The sequence below is a fragment of the Moschus berezovskii genome, chromosome 1 (genome assembly GCF_049115385.1).
Source record: "Moschus berezovskii isolate FMDL1 chromosome 1, NW_MosBer_1.0, whole genome shotgun sequence".
In the NCBI taxonomy this organism is placed as follows: Eukaryota; Metazoa; Chordata; class Mammalia; order Artiodactyla; family Moschidae; genus Moschus; species Moschus berezovskii.
Window position 1 is genome coordinate 78,159,278 of NC_142460.1, and position 16,733 is coordinate 78,176,010.

Below are 16,733 nucleotides of genomic sequence, written 5' to 3' on the forward strand. Positions count from 1 at the left end.
TCACTTATTTTAACGCTTAATCTGAGGCTATTTTTACCTACTTGATGATGTTAAAAGAAATTATATTTGCTGAAATTTATGTTTTGTAGGTTTAGGTATGTATAATGTTGTGCATAGTGAATGGATTTGTACTGGCTGATCATTCTGTCACTATTTATTAATTCATTAATGGATTCTGTAAACTCACTAGATTATAATTGGCTTAAATCCAGATTGGTTTGGAAACCTCAAATATCTATGTTATGCCTTTCCTTTCTCAGACATGAAAATAATGAATTCTGTTGCTGTAGCATTTCTACAAAGCAGTTTTCCTTTGTCTCCACTGAAGTTTTTATTTCTCAGAAAACTTGTGTCGTTTTCTGTTTGGGTCCAAGCTTTTGTTAAATTTATTCCTTGATATTTTCTAACTTTTTGTCAATGTAAAGAGAATCAATTTTCATTATGTTTTATACTAGTTGTGTGTGTGTGTTCAGTCACTTCAGTTGTGCCCAAATCTTTCTGACCCTATGAACTGTAGCCTGCCAGGCTCCTTTTTTGTGGGATTCTCCAGGCAAGAATGCTGGCGTTGCCCTCTCCTTCTCCAGGGGATCTTCCTGACCCAGGGAGAGAACTGCATCTCCTGTGTCTCCAGGATTGCAGGTGGATTCTTCACCTGTTGAGCCACTGTGGAAGCCCTTGTAACTAATTACTGCTGGTTTGTAAGAATGTTATTTGATTTATTAATTTAAAAAATATTTATCTTTTATCCAACCATTAAAGAACCTTGCTATCTTAGTTTATTAATTAAGTCGCTTGGATTTTTATATACTCTAAAATGTTGTGACTAATGTAACCATTTTTTCTTTAAAATATGTATAAACTTTATTTTTTTTCTTATTATATTAACTAGAGCGTCCAGAATTATTTTTAATCATAGATATGAGGCTAGGCAACATTGCCTTATTCTTAAATGTAATGGAAAGGTATAGAGTCAGTTGGGAAGTTGATATTATCACACATGCCAACTTCAAATCATTTGTAGAGCTGTATAAAGGGCTGAATGGAAAGTGATTCTGAGGCAGTATCAGGAAACAGTGATATGGTTATCATTGTCTGCTGTACCTCTGTGAGAAGGGAGTTGTGGTAAATGGATTAGCAATGTGATAGAATTTTTAATATTAGCCTTCCTTGATCTATAACTTCTATTTTTATTACCTTCTTGATCTAAGAGTTATCAAGAACAGTTTTTCTAAATTTCAGGCAGTTAGAATATTTATTTTTAAAGATCCTCCTTTTGAAGTAAGCATTTAATTGCACTGTAGCTGAATAATGTTTGAAATTTTATTGATATGTTCTTCTAGTCTAGTTAATTTCTGTTAATGCCTATAGGTATGTGTAAAGAATAAGCATTCTGTTTTGGAAGATAAAACTCTATATATCTTGGGAGCCAAGCATTTAAGTTTTTATATAAATCATAGCCATAGTCATTTTTTTAATCCAATTGGTTATTAAATTATTTAGGAAAGGCCTGTTAAAGTTTCTCCTTGTAATTATGATTTTGTCAAGTTTATCTTATTATAATTGTCTTTATGTACTTGGTACATTGTTTCCTATTGTATACATATTAATATTTTTAATGTCTTTTGATAAATTATTTACAAAAATATTACTTCTAGATCAGTTGCATGGTGGTTTTTTGTTTTGTTTTTTTTTTCTTTTCACCTGGTAAATATTTCCCACATCTTTATATCTTTAATTTGAACCTTTTTATATTATTTAATTTTAGGCATAGTCCCCTTACTTACAAATATAAAAGATGAGGTACAGAAATGAAAAGCTGAGACTTATATGATTAACATCCTCTCCAAAAACAGTAGACATCCATAGTTGAATCAGTTTTGAACTAACCATTCCAAATGAGAAACTTACTATAAGATGTAACCAAATTTCTTTCATGATGATGTAGGCTGAAAGGAAAGGGAATAAATAAAAAAATAATTAATGGAATTTATGTGCTTTTAATTTTAAGTGATAATCTGGGTCAACTTTTCTTTCTGACATTTTTTTTAAACTTTTTTTGTATTTTTAAAAATTTATGTATTTTTAATTGAAAGCCAATTGCTTTACAATATTGGTTTGATTTCTGCCATACCTCAGCATGAATTAGCCATTGGTGTACATATGTCCCCTCCCTCTTTTTTTTTAATTTTAATTGGAGGCTAATTACAATATTGTATTGGTTTTGCCATACATTGACATGTGTTCCCCATCTTGAACCCCCCTCCCACCTCCCTCCCCTTACCATCCCTCTGGGTCATCCCAGTGCAACAGCCCCAAGCATCCTGTATCATGCATCAATCCTGGACTGCTAATTCGTTTCACAGATGATAATATACATGTTTCAATGCCATTCTCCCAAATCATCCCACCCTCGCCCTCTCCCACACAGTCCAAAACACTGTTCTATAAATCTGTGTCTCTTTTGTTATCTCGTATACTGGGTTATCATTACCATCTTTCTAAATTCCATATATATGCATTAGTATACTGTATTGGTGTTTTTCTTTCTGGCTTACTTCACTCTGTATAATAGGCTCCAGTTCCATCCACCTATATGAACTGATTCAAATGTATTCTTTTTAATGACTGAGTAACACTCTATTGTGTATATGTACCACAGCTTTCTTATCCATTCCTCAGTTGATGGACATCTAGATTGCTTCCATGTCCTGGCTATTATAAACAGTGCTGCAATGAACATTGGAGTACACATGTCTCTTTCAAATCTGGTTTCCTCGGTGTGTATGCCCAGCAGTGGGATTGCTGGGTCATATGGCAGTTCTATTTCCAGATTTTTAAGGAATCTCCACACTGTTCTCCATAGTGGTTGTACTAGCTTGCATTCACACCAACAGTGTAAGAGGGTTAATTTTTCTCCATACCCTCTCCAGCAATTATTGTTTGTAGACTTTTGGATAGCAACAATTCTGACTGGCGTGAGATGGTACCTCATTGTGGTTTTGATTTGCATTTCTCTGATAATGAGTGATGTTGAGCATCTTTTCATATGTTTGTTAGCCATCTGTATGTCTTCTTTGGAGAAATGTCTGTTTAGTTCTTTGGCCCATTCTTTGATTGGGTCGTTTATTTTTCTGGAATTGAGCTGCAGGTGTTGCTTGTATATTTTTGAGATGCATTCTTTGTCAGTTGCTTCATTTGCTATCATTTTCTCCCAATCTGAAGGCTGTCTTTTCACCTTGCTTATAGTTTCCTTTGTTGTGCAGAAGCTTTTAATTTTAATTAGGTCCCATTTGTTTATTTTTGCTTTTATTTCCAATATTCTGGGAGGTGGGTCATGGAGGATCCTGCTGTGATTTACGTCAGAGAGTGTTTTGCCTATGTTCTCCTCTAGGAGTTTTATAGTTTCTGGTCTTACATTTAGATCTTTAATCCATTTTGACACTATCTTTTAAAATAACTCATAGCCTTTGGGATAGATGTAGGATATTTTCTTATTCTTAAATTGAAAGAGTTTCTTTTCAAATGTCAAAAGTCACAGTTAAATTGATAAAATTTGATCAGTTTGGTTTAAGAGCTTTTTAAGTCCCCATTCAGGAATATATTTTATTTAGTGCCAAAATGTATAATACATTTTTGAAAAACAAAAATGAACAAGAAGTAGAAGCTCTATAACTTCATGGAATTTAGAATCTATGTCTGAAATTATATACACAAGAAATTAAAAAAATAAAATAAAAAAGGAGAATGCCTCTGGATCACCGCTAAGTGAATCTCCTGTATTGTATTGGCCTGCCAAACCATTCTGATTGGTTCCTTACTATTGGACATTTCATTGTTTTCAGTTTTTCTCCCGATAAGCAATGTTGTGGTGTATATTTCTATACATAATATTTTGTACTTCTCTGATTACTTCCTTAGGCCCCAGAAATGGAATTACTACACTGAAGGATAGTTGATCCTTTACTGATACTGTTCAGTTCAGTTCAGTTCAGTCGCTCAGTCGTGTCCGACTCTCTGCAACCCCATGAATCACAGCACGCCAGGCCTCCCTGTCCATCACCAACTGCCGGAATTCATTCAAACCCATGTCCATCGAGTTGGTGATGCCATCCAGCCATCTCATTCTCTGTCATCCCCTCCTCCTCCCGCCCCCAATCCTTCCCAGCATCAGAGTCTTTTCCAGTGAGTCAACTCGTCGCATGAGGTGGCCAAAGTATTGGAGTTTCAGCTTTAGCATCAGTCCTTCCAATGAACACCCAGGATTGATCTCCTTTAGAATGGACTGGTTGGATCTCCTTGCAGTCCAAGGGACTCTCAAGAGTCTTCTCCAGCACCACAGTTCAAAAGCATCAATTCTTCGGTGATCAGCTTTCTTCACAGTCCAACTCTCACATCCGTACATACATGACCACGGGAAAAACCATAGCCTTGACTAGACGGACCTTTGTTGGCAAAGTAATGTCTCTGCTTTTTAATATACTATCTAGGTTGGTCATAACTTTCCTTCCAAGGAGTAAGCGTCTTTTAATTTCACTGATACTGTTATATTTTGCCAAATTTCTTTTAACAGTCATTATGATGCTCTTCCCAGGTAAACAGGAAGCCTAAACCCTTAAGGGCATTGATTGATGTAATCAGGCATTTTCAGTGGATGAGGAAGTCCTTCTCATCTTTATAGGGTGAGGAACAGAGGAGAAAAGTTTTAAATCACAGATGAAAGTGGGTCTTAGGTGCAGGAAACCCTGAAGGGTGAACTTCAATAGAATATGTGTAGAGGAAGAACAAAACCGAAACAAAGAATGTCCAACAGAAAACAGCAATAGCAACCACATCAAGAAACAAGGCTAAATTTGGGGAAGTAAATCCCAGAACAGTGCTCTGAGGTAGTAAAATGAAGGAGAAAGAATCTTTTTATGAATCCTTAATCATAGATGTCCACTGGTAGAGAGGGCATTGTTAAGATTGCTGAAGTTATCTAAATTCCTTCTCTACCGAGTCTCACTCCTATGACTGAAAGAGAGCCATGGTTTCTAGATGTGCCAAGCAGAAAAATTTAACACTTGTAGGGATAGTGTGAACTTGAGAGAATTTTATGAATGACTCTAAGTCATGTCCAGTCTAGGTATGGGGTTGACTATGGTGATAATTTTAGGAATCCAGCACCTCCTGTAAATGAAACATATGCTGGATGCTGACGCTGGTTTCAGAAGATGCAAAGAACTGGAGTTAAAAGACCAAGTTTAAAAGACACTTTCTCTTTTAAAAAAGAAAAAGAGCTCTTAAAGAATAAAATATTTACTGGATGGATTTACTAGGCCAGGAAATGCCTCAAAGCAAATCCATTATTTCTTACAATGTTCTTAAACTTCTAACATACAAGAAGGAAAAGGCAAGAACTCTGAGTACAATAGCTTTTCTTGTTTTTTCCTATTATGAAACATGCTCACTTCAAAGATACAGTAGAACTTCTCTGGTGACTCTGGGCTTCCTTGGTGGCTCAGATGGTAAAGAATCTGCCTGCAATGCAAGAGACCTGACTTTGATCTCTGGGTTGGGAAGATCCCCTAAAGAAGGGAATGGGTACCCACTCCAGTATTCTTTCCTGGAGAATTCCATGGACAGAGGAACCTGGAGGGCTACAGACAATGGGGTCACAAAGAGTCAGACATGACTGAGAGACTAACACTTTCAAAGATATAACAACATTGTTTATATAATTACAAGTTATAAAATAGTGATTACTAGGAAACTGCAGTATTGGAGAAGACTCCTGAAAGTGCCTTGAACTGCAAGGAGATCAAACCAACCAATTCTGAAGGAAACCAATCCTGAATATTCATTGGAAGGACTGATTCTGAAGCTGAAGCTCCAATACTTTGGCCACCTAATGCGAAGAGCTGACTCATTTGAGAAGACCCTGGTGTTGGGAGAGACTGAAGGCAGGAGGAGAAGGGGACAACAGAGGGTGAGATAGTTGATGACATCACTGATTCAACAGACACCAGTTTGAGCAAACTCCAGGAGATAGTGAAGGACAGGGAAGCCTGGCATGCTACAGTCCATGGGGTCAAAAAGAATCATACATGACTGAGTGACCAAACAATACAATACAATACTAGGAAAATTACTATTTCACAATTATGCCAATGGATATAAATAAAATACCAGTAAAACTTATCAAACATCTTTCTTAAGAGGAATTCTTCTACTAAAAATTCAAAGTCTGAATGGTGAAGAAAATAAGTTCACTGTTCTCCTCATCCTAGAGCAGACCTTCTGTTTTATTGTAGTTGTTACTATTACTATTTTAAGAATGATTCAGTTCAGTTCAGTTCAGTCGCTCAGTCGTGTCCGACTCTCCGCAACCCCATGAATCACAGCACGCCAGGCCTCCCTGTCCATCACCAACTCCCGGAGTTCACTCAAACTCATGTCCATCGAGTCGGTGATGCCATCCAGCCATTGCATTCTCTGTCATTCCCGTCTCCTCCCACCCCCAGTCCTTCCCAGCATCAGAGTCTTTTCCAGTGAGTCAACTCATCGCGTGAGGTGGCCAAAGTACTGCAGTTTCAGCTTTAGCATCAGTCCTTCCAATGAACACCCAGGATTGATCTCCTTTAGAATGGACTGGTTGGATCTCCTTACAGTCCAAGGGACTCTCAAGAGTCTTCTCCAACACCACAGTTCAAAAGCATCAATTCTTCGTCGATCAGCTTTCTTCACAGTCCAACTCCCACATCCATATATGACCACGGGAAAAACCATAGCCTTGACTAGATGGACCTTTGTTGGCAAAGTAATGTCTCTGCTTTTTAATATACTATCAAGGTTGGTCATAACTTTCCTTCCAAGGAGTAAGCATCTTTTAATATCATGGCTGCAATCAGCATCTGCAGTGATTTTGGAGCCCCAAAAAATAAAGTCTGACACCGTTTCCACTGTTTTTCCATCTATTTCCCATGAAGTGATGGGACCAGATGCCATGACCTTTGTTTTCTGAATGTTGAGCTTCAAGCCAACCTTTTCACTCTCCTCTTTCACTTTCATCAAGAGGCTTTTGAGTTCCGCTTCACTTTCTGCCATTAAGGTAGTGTCATCTGCATATCTGAGGTTATTGATATTTCTCCCGGCAATCTTGATTCCAGCATGCGCTTCTTCCAGCCCAGCGTTCCTCATGATGTACTCTGCATAGAAGTTAAATAAGCAAGGTGACAATATACAGCCTTGACATACTCTTTTTCCTATTTGGAACCAGTCTGTTGTTCCATGTACAGTTCTGACTGTTGCTTCCTGACCTCATCACATAGTACATATCAACAAATAATTGTTGGATGATTGAGTGAATTATCTTCCACATAAGTACTTTTGTCTCTTTATTTTTCACTCCCCAGTGAATAGAAAGTTCTTTTGATTATACTGTGGATATCATCTCTGATAAAGTTCCCTGAAATTCTGTGATTGTTATAGGGAAGAACTGACTCCATGTTGGATCTGTGTCTTTAACTTTAACCATTGCCTCCCACTACTTTTACTCATTAAAAGGATACTGTTCATACGGAGTGGCCTGCCTCAGGGAACCCTGCCTCTCTGCCTGAATGTTAAACCAAAATGCCTTTGTTCAGGACCCTGCCCACCTGTGGAGGGCTACAGGAAAAAAAAAATGGACACATTAACTCCCTGACGCTAGCCATTCCAGGAGATATCTGTAAGATTAATGGCCTTTTACTTTACCCCCTTACCTCCCCCTACTCCTGTTCTGTAAAAGAACCTTTCATCAAGACCCTGATAAGATGGTTATTTTTGAGACATTAGTCTGCCATCTTCTCAGTCAGCTGGCTTTCTAAATATAGTCATATTCCTTGCCTCAATACCTGTCTCAGATTTATTCATGTGGTGAGCAGTGTAAGCTTGGACTCAGTAATATGAATGGTATATATTATCTTAAATGGGACCTGGTATAACACTAGATCAGGCTTCTCTGGTGGCTCAGATAGTAAGGAATCTGCCTGCAATGCAGGAGACCTGGGTTCAATACCTGGGTTGGGAAGATCCCCTGGAAAAGGGATTGGCAACCCATTCCAGGATTCTTGATTGGAGAATCCCATTGACAGAGGAGCCTGATGGGCTACAGTCCATGGGATTGCAAGGAGTTGGACATCACTGAGCAGCTTGCACATAATACTAGATCAGGTATAGAGGCTGGACTTTGATCCTCTGACCAGCATGCATGACTACACTTTACATTTCTCAGTTTCCCCCAAGGATGGTTTTTGAGCTTTTAAGATGCTTTTGAATATAAACATTTCCTTTTTCCTCACCTCAGTCATCTATGGGAAGGTCATATCTGCAGCAAGTTTTATTGTAAAAACTCTCTGAGTACTGTGTTCTGTCACCTCTTTTTGTGCTTTGCATTTTGAAAAATATTCTATGTATGTAGTTTGGTTTTCTCACACACCACAGAAAGGTTATATGAAGCTTTTAAAGATGATGTAACTTACTATGCTAAACTGGGGTTCTAGGATCACAACGGATATTCCAAACTGCCATGGTTTGAGTAAACTAATTGGATACAAAAAACAAGGCTGAAATTAAGTGCTTCTTATGCCCAAGTTGGGTAGTTGTCCACGACTTGGACCAACTCTCTTGAGAAAGACATGAGAAATGTGATTCTATTGGGGAAGGATTAGTCTTCTGGTATGGTATGTCAGTACCATACTGTTTTGATTACTGTAGGCTTGTAGTGTAGTCTGAAGTCAGAGAGCTGATTTCTCCAGCTACATTTTCCTTTCTCAAAGTTGCTTTCAAGGTCTTTTGAGTTTTCAAACAAATGAAAAAATTTTTTGTTCTAGTTCTGTGAAAAATGCCATTGGTAATTTGATTTGGATTGCATTGAATCTGTAGATTGCCTTGGGTGTTATAGTCATTTTGACAATATTGATCCTTCCAATCAAAGAGCCTGTTCATCTACTTGTGTCATTTTCAGTTTCTTTCTTATAATTTTCAGAGTACAAGTCTTTGTCTCCTTAGGTAGATTTATTCTTAGACATTTTATTCTTTTTGATATGGTGGTAAATGAGATTGTTCCTGGAGGATTTTTTTTTTTTTTACCATAAATGGATATTGAGTTTTATCAAAAGTTTTTTCTGCATCTATTGAGATGATCATATAGTTTTATTCTTCAATTTGCTAATGTGGTGTATCACATGGATTGATTTGCCAATATTGAAAAGTCCTTGCATTCCTGTGGGATAAATCCCACTTTTGGTCATGGAATAGGACCTTTTTAATGTATTGCTTGATTTGGTTTGCTAGTATTTTGCTGAGATTTTTGCATCTATGTTCGTCAGTGATATTGGCCTGTAGTTTTCTCTTTTTTGTGGTATCTTTGTCTGGTTTTGGTATCAGGGTGATGGTGGTCTCACAGAGTAAGTTTGGAAGTGTACTTTCCTCTGTAATTTTTTGAAATAGTTTCAAAAGGATAGGTGTTAATTCTTCTCTGAATGTTCCATAGAATTCACCTGTGAAGCCATCTGGTCTTGGACTTCTGTTTCTTTGATTTTTGAAATCACATATTCACTTTCAGTACTTGTAGTTGGTTTATTCATATTTTCAATTTCTTCCTGGTTTGATCTTGGGAGAATGTATCTTTCTAAGAATTTGTCCATTTCTTCTAGGTTGTCCATTTTAGTGGCATATTGTTGCCTGTAGTAAGTAGTCTCTTATGGTCCTTTGTGTTTCTGTGGGGTCAGTTATAACTTCTTTATTTCTAATTTTGTTGAGACTACACTCTAAACTACTGAAAGGGTGAGGTTTTGATTAGGAAGGGGCATATAAGATGCTCACAGGAGTGCTGACAACTGTATTTTTTGTCCTGAGTCATAATTACTTATCTTTATACTTTATATTCGGAGAAGGCAATGGCAAGCCACTCCAGTACTATTGCCTAGAAATCCCATGGATGGAGGAGCCTGGTAGGCTGAAGTCCGTGGGGTCGCTAAGGGTCGGACACGACTGAGTGACTTCACTTTCACTTTTCACTTTCCACTTTCACACATTGGAGAAGGAAATGGCAACCCACTCCAGTGTTCTTGCCTGGAGAATCCCAGGGACGGGGGAGCCTGGTGGGCTTCCGTCTATGGGGTCACACAGAGTCGGACACGACTGAAGTGACTTAGCAGCAGCAGCATACTTTATATTACAGTGTGCATACATCACTTACCTTATATACACATGCATGCACATACACATGATAAAGGACAAAATATGTATGGTTCAGGACTATTTGAATGTGGCAAATGAACTTCTAGGCATTTTACAATTTCTCTGCTTACAAGCACTGTGCTCAGGCCCTGTAGATGGCCATGTAACTCACACTTTCTCCCTGATCTGACAGCTTTCTGTGTTGTCTGCAGGGAGATAGTTACAGAGTAAAGGGAAGGGAAGATACCTCCTCTCAGCACTGGTGGACTCCCTACTCAACTGACCTTTTGAGTTCATCTTCGACAGATAAAAAGTTTCTCTCATTCTTGTTATCAAAACTTCTGGTTCAGTCTAGGTCTGAGGAATGTTGCTTCAATAGGCATCCTCATGAAAAGTCCCAACTTAGCCTCACAACAAAACCATACCAATATTAAATAAGGGATGTTTGGTACTTCTTTGTAAATGGCCAATAATTATACCAATATGATTATGTTTGCGTAAGTGTAACTTTGGTAAGGTATTATAAAATCCATGTCAGAGTTCAGAAAATACAGTATTCTAGTTTTAAGAAATTAAGATTTCAGAAAATATGGGATTCTAATCTTTAAAAATTAAGAAAAAATAGGTCCTTACCTAAGGACTGGATTGTATTTTTGTGCAAGCTAAGGTCAATATTCACAATAACAGTGAATGTAATTAAAGACATTACAGAGGTCATCAGACTTTCTCCTTTAATTAAACTGACGAGGCTTCTAGAAAGACCTACAGAGGGAAAAATATTTTTTAAGGAGGGAAAAATTTCATGAATATTAAAGAATAGAATTTTATCAACAAGTAGAAGGATATTTTCAGCTATGTATTTATAGCGTGTACTTTTCCTACATACTCAAATATATGTTAGTCATGTTTGTAAAATCTGTTCAAGAAAATTTCATTATGTATTAACTTACAAGTCTAGATCATCATGATTAGGTACAAATTAATTGTGGTTGATTAGGAATCAAAGAAAGGGCTTCCCTTGTGGCTCAGATGGTAACTAATCTGCCTGCAATGGTGGAGACTTGGGTTCAATCCCTGAGTCGGGAAGATTCCCTGGAGTATGAAATGGCAACCCACTCCAGTACTCTTGCCTGGAAAATCCCATGGAGAGAGGAACCTGGTGGGCTATAGTCCATGGGGTCACAAAGGGTCGGACACGATTAAGCACACACACAAATGGTTTTTCCAGTAGTCCTGTATGAATGTGAGACTTGGACCATAAGGAAGGCTGAGTGTCAAAGAATTGATTCTTTTGAATTTTAGTGCTGGAAAAAACTCTTAAGAATCCTAGGATCCTCTGTCCATAGGATTTTTCAGGCAAGAATAATGGAGTGGGTTGTCATTTCCTATTCCAAGGTTCTTCCAAAGGAACAGAATCTGTATTGCCTGCATTGGCAGGTAGACTCTTTACCACTGAATCACCAGGGGGAGCTTGTTTTATGTAAGATAATCAACTAGAGCTCTCATTTCTTGTTTCAAAGTACAGCTGAAAATGTGAAATTTATTAATTTTAAATTCTGTAACTTGGTCTATGTAAACACGTACACCATGCATTTAAGACAAGACAAAAAAAAAAATGATAGTAGAGGGATAAAGCAAACTTATAAACCAAAGCTCTATACCATGGTAACTAACCAAAGTATTAATGCAGTTGTCCAGGTAGTCAGATTGTAATTAGTAATTGTCTGACTTTCTCATACATCACTTTCAATGGTTTTAGAAATCAAACTCCATTAATGGAGAGCATTCTGATATAATCTATTTCCAACTTAATCTCCTCTATTTATGATATTATTCCAAGTTTAGATATCTATCAATTATTATTTCTTTCTTTGCCATTCAACGTTCCTGTGGGGCAACACTATAATTGAACTTCTTTAATAATTTTCAAAATGTCCATAGGAAGGAAATATTATTAAGGAAATGGTAAAAACCTTTCTTGTGAACCAATCAGCCTAGCCTTCTGATCACAATTTAATACAGTAAGTATTCTACTGGAAAAGAAGCAAAGCCAAGGCAGTCTGTCTCTGTAGAAACTCATTGCCTTGATGATCTAATTCCTCACCTGTCTCTGCATCCATGCCTTCTGCTATAAGACTGAAGTTTCTATCACCAAAGAGATTCTTTTTATGAAACTTTATACAAGGAGAGGCTTGAGAAAGATTTCTGCTTCTACTCTCTTAGATCCCTGCCACCATCTTGGCAGAATTTCCTGGCTACTCTTCTGGAGGAATGTGAGAAATAACATGGAAGAAAAGTGGATCTTCCAGATGAGGCCATTCTGGATCACTTAGTTCCCAGAGGACTCTCTAACTGACTGCAGATTCATTAGTGAGCCTAGCCAAGATCAGCAGAGCCCAGTTCATACCATCAAAGCTACCAAACTCATGAGAAATAAAAAATGATTATATTTTTAAGCCACTACATTTTGGAGTTATTTTTAGTCAAAAGAAAAGACAAAAACAAATCCTAAGTAATACTGTTGTATAAATATTCCATCTTAGAAAAAGGGCTATAACAAAATGCATATTTGGAAATAAAGACAAGGAGCATAAGAGGAGTCAATAGATCATAAAAAGCTCAAGACAATGTTAATGTATCCATGTACTCCAAACATAGGCCTGGCCAGATTTTATTGTTGAGAATAAAATAAAAAATATATAAAAATCTTTCTGTGAAAACTCAGGCAAAAATACTTCCAAGAGAAAAATAATTTTCTTTTACTTTAAAATGATGCAAAATGAGGAGAAAAGCAAGTAAGTAAGCTTACAAATAGCATTGAAAAGAAGAGAAGTGAAAAGCAAAGGAGAAAAGGAAAGATATAAGCATCTGAATGCAGAGTTCCAAAGAACAGCAAGGAGAGATAAGAAAGCCTTCCTCAGTGATCAATGCAAAGAAATAGAGGAAAACAACAGAATAGGAAAGACAAGAGATCTCTTCAAGAATATTAGAGATTCCAAGGGAATATTTCATGCAAAGATGGGCTCGATAAAGGACAGAAATGGTATGGCCCTAACAGAAGCAGAAGATATTAAGAAGAGGTGGCAAGGATACACAGAAGAACTGTACAAAAAAGATCTTCACGACCAAGATAGTCACGATAATGTGATCATTGACCTAGAGCCAGACATCTTGGAATGTGAAGTCAAGTGGGCCTTAGAAAGCATCACTACGAACAAAGCTAGTGGAGGTGATGGAATTCCAGTTGAGCTATTTCAAATCTTGAAAGATAATGCTGTGAAAGTGCTGCACTCAATATGCCAACAAGTTTGGAAAACTCAGCAGTGGCCACAGGACTGGAAAAGGTCAGTCTTCATTCCAGTCCCAAAGAAAGACAATGCCAAAGAATGCTCAAACTACCGCACAATTGCACTCATCTCACACGCTAGTAAAGTCATGCTCAAAATTCTCCAAGCCAGGCTTCAGCAATATGTGCACCGTGAACTCCAAGATGTTCAAGCAGGTTTTAGAAAAGGCAGAGGCACCAGAGATCAAATTGCAAACATCCGCTGGATCATGGAAAACGCGAGAGAGTTCCAGAAAAACATCTATTTCTGCTTCATTGACTATGCCGAAGCCTTTGACTGTGTGGATCACAATAAACTGTGGAAAATTCTGAAAGAGATGGGAATACCAGACCACCTGACCTGCCTCTTGAGAAACCTATATTCAGGTCAGGAAGCAACAGTCAGAACTGTACATGGAACAACAGACTGGTTCCAAATAGGAAAAGGAGTACGTCAAGGCTGTATATTGTCACCTTGCTTATTTAACTTCTATGCAGAGTACATCATGAGAAACGCTGGGCTGGAAGAAGCACATGCTGGAATCAAGATTGCCGGGAGAAATATCAATAACCTCAGATATGCAGATGACACTACCTTAATGGCAGAAAGTGAAGAGGAACTCAAAAGCCTCTTGATGAAAGTGAAAGAGGAGAGTGAAAAGGTTGGCTTGAAGCTCAACATTCAGAAAGCGAAGATCATGGCATCTGGTCCCATCACTTCATGGGAAATAGATGGAAAAACAGTGGAAACGGTGTCAGACTTTATTTTTTTTGGGCTCCAAAATCACTGCAGATGCTGATTGCAGCCATGAAAGTAAAAGACGCTTACTCCTTGGAAGGAAAGTTATGATCAACCTTGATAGTATATTAAAAAGCAGAGACATTACTTTGCCAACCAAGGTCCGTCTAGCTAAGGCTACGGTTTTTCCAGTGGTCATGTATGGATGTGAAAGTTGGACTGGGAAGAAAGCTGATCGCCAAAGAATTGATACTTTTGAACTGTGGTGCTGGAGAAGACTCTTGAGAGTCCCTTGGACTGTAAGGAGATCCAACCAGTCCATTCTAGAGGAAATCAATCCTGGGTGTTCATTGGAAGGACTGATGGTAAAGCTGAAACTCCAATACTTTGGCCACCTCATGCGATGAGTTGACTCACTGGAAAAGACTCTGATGCTGGGAAAGGTTGGGGGCGGGAGGAGAAGGGGACGACAGAGAATGAGGTGGCTGGATGGCATCACCAACTCGATGGAGGTGAGTTTGAGTGAAGTCCGGGAGTTGGTGATGGACAGGGAGGCCTGGCGTGCTGTGATTCTTGGGTTCCGGAGAGTCAGACACGACTGAGCGACTGAACTGAACTGAACTGAAATCCAAAGAAATGATTTAAATTCAACAATGGTAAACCAGGAAGTCAATGGAATAACTAAACTCTAAGATTATAAAGTTAAGAGGATTATGGGATTCTCTCAGGTAGTACAGAAATCCTCCAAATCTTATGAGTATGAAAAGGAGCAGGCATTGACAGAGTCCCATAGCAGCAGGGTTGGGGTATAGATGCTGATACAATCTTAATCTGCTTGTCTTAAAGATCTGACTTTTCTTTATTCATACAGATATACTTAGAATTTCTCCCCTACTCTCCTTCAACTTGCCTCAGATTGCTCTTTCCTTTTTAACTGTCCATAAAAATTGTTTATGTGAGGGGGTGTGTGCTTGTATGTGCCACATTAAAACAAATGTTTCAGTTCTCATTATAAAAAATAGTCAAGCAAACATAAATGAGGTAATTTTTCCTTTTTTTGAATGCAAGTTTTGGATTTTTTTTTTTTTGGGTTACACTGACTTGGTATTTTACTTTTCAAAAGAGGTTTCTTTCTCCTAAAACAGTGCACACTGAAGATACTATATCATTAATGATTTTATTGTTTTTGACTCTTTAGAATTTTGGTCTTAATGGTAACAAAGACTTAAAAGATAATTTTTTTTTTTTTTACAGACAGCATTATACGAAGAACAGTGTTTTCAACAGAAAAGAGGTGTTGGGCAATAAAAATGTTACCATGAAATACATACAATATTGTAATGCTCCCAAAACTATTCTGTTGGCTCAAGGCAGAATCATGCATAAAGTCAAGCATTCCAAATAATGCCCTGCCCTAACCAAGGCATTGGTGGTAGAATTCTCACTTGCCACGTGGGAGGCTGGGGATCGATTCCCAGCTGATGCAAAAGGCAGATTATTTTCTTTTGGCTTCCTTCGTGGCTCAGCTGGTAAAGAATCTGCCTGCAATATGGGAAACCTGGGTTCTGTCCCTGGGTTGGGAAGATCCCCTGGAGAAGGGAAAGGCTACCCACACCAGTATTCTGGCCTGGAAAATACCATGGACTATATAGTTCATGTGGTCACAAAGAGTTGGACATGACTGATTGACTTTCACTATCACTTTTCATTTTCATTCCACAAGTGAATGCAAGACTTAAAATACTAAGTAAGCCCATCACTGGCATTTCATTCTATTCTAAGAATCACCACATGGATCTCTATGCTCAAACCTTAGTGTCCCAGCACCCCACTTCACATAGTAAGAAGCTATAATGAACAAAGATCTTAAAACTAGACAATTTAAACATGGAATATATTTTAAATATAGGAAAAGAGAGAAATACACCTACCCAGATCTTTTATAGCGGATGAAGTCAGCATGGGATCTAAACTCACAAGGATAGCTGAAAATAATAACCATGGGGTGGTTTTCAAAAGCAATTTATTCACAGATGCCAGATACCAAAGGACTAAGGTATAGTTAATCAGAAAGCCAGGAACCGTAATGAAAACTATCTGCAAAGAAATTTCATAGTTAAAAAATCAAATTGCATTTGTATTCCATTTTTAAAAGCAAAATCAGGATACTGAAGATGTAGAATCACATTAGAATCACATTAAATCCATCAAAGGGAAATTTTCAATTATCTTAACAACTATGTGCTTGAAACTCTGGAAATAAGGAGAAAAATTGCAGTAAGAGTCTTAGAATCTAAGAAATACTAGTTCTAGGAAATATTATAATTAAAAAGCAACTTTTATACAAACTACTGCATATAAAATAGATAAACAATGGGGTCCTACTATAAAGCACAGGGAATTATATTCAATATCTTGTAATAAACCATAAAGGGAAAAACAAATTTTTAATTATCTTGATAAAGACAT

The 16,733-nt window shown here is 37.7% G+C and overlaps 1 protein-coding gene across 1 annotated transcript in view; it reads right to left on the bottom strand.

Annotated features, from left to right (window-relative positions):
- The window catches only part of SLC9C1 (solute carrier family 9 member C1), a 113,194-nt gene that overhangs the window by 78,373 nt on the left and 18,088 nt on the right, over window positions 1-16,733 (bottom strand). Inside the window, exons 4-6 of the mRNA XM_088840442.1 lie at window positions 16,196-16,361; window positions 10,834-10,962; window positions 1,785-1,946 (exon numbers count right to left, since the gene is read on the bottom strand). Coding sequence (XP_088696568.1) covers window positions 1,785-1,946; window positions 10,834-10,962; window positions 16,196-16,361 — 457 coding nt within the window. The remainder of the gene's footprint in view (window positions 1-1,784; window positions 1,947-10,833; window positions 10,963-16,195; window positions 16,362-16,733) is intronic.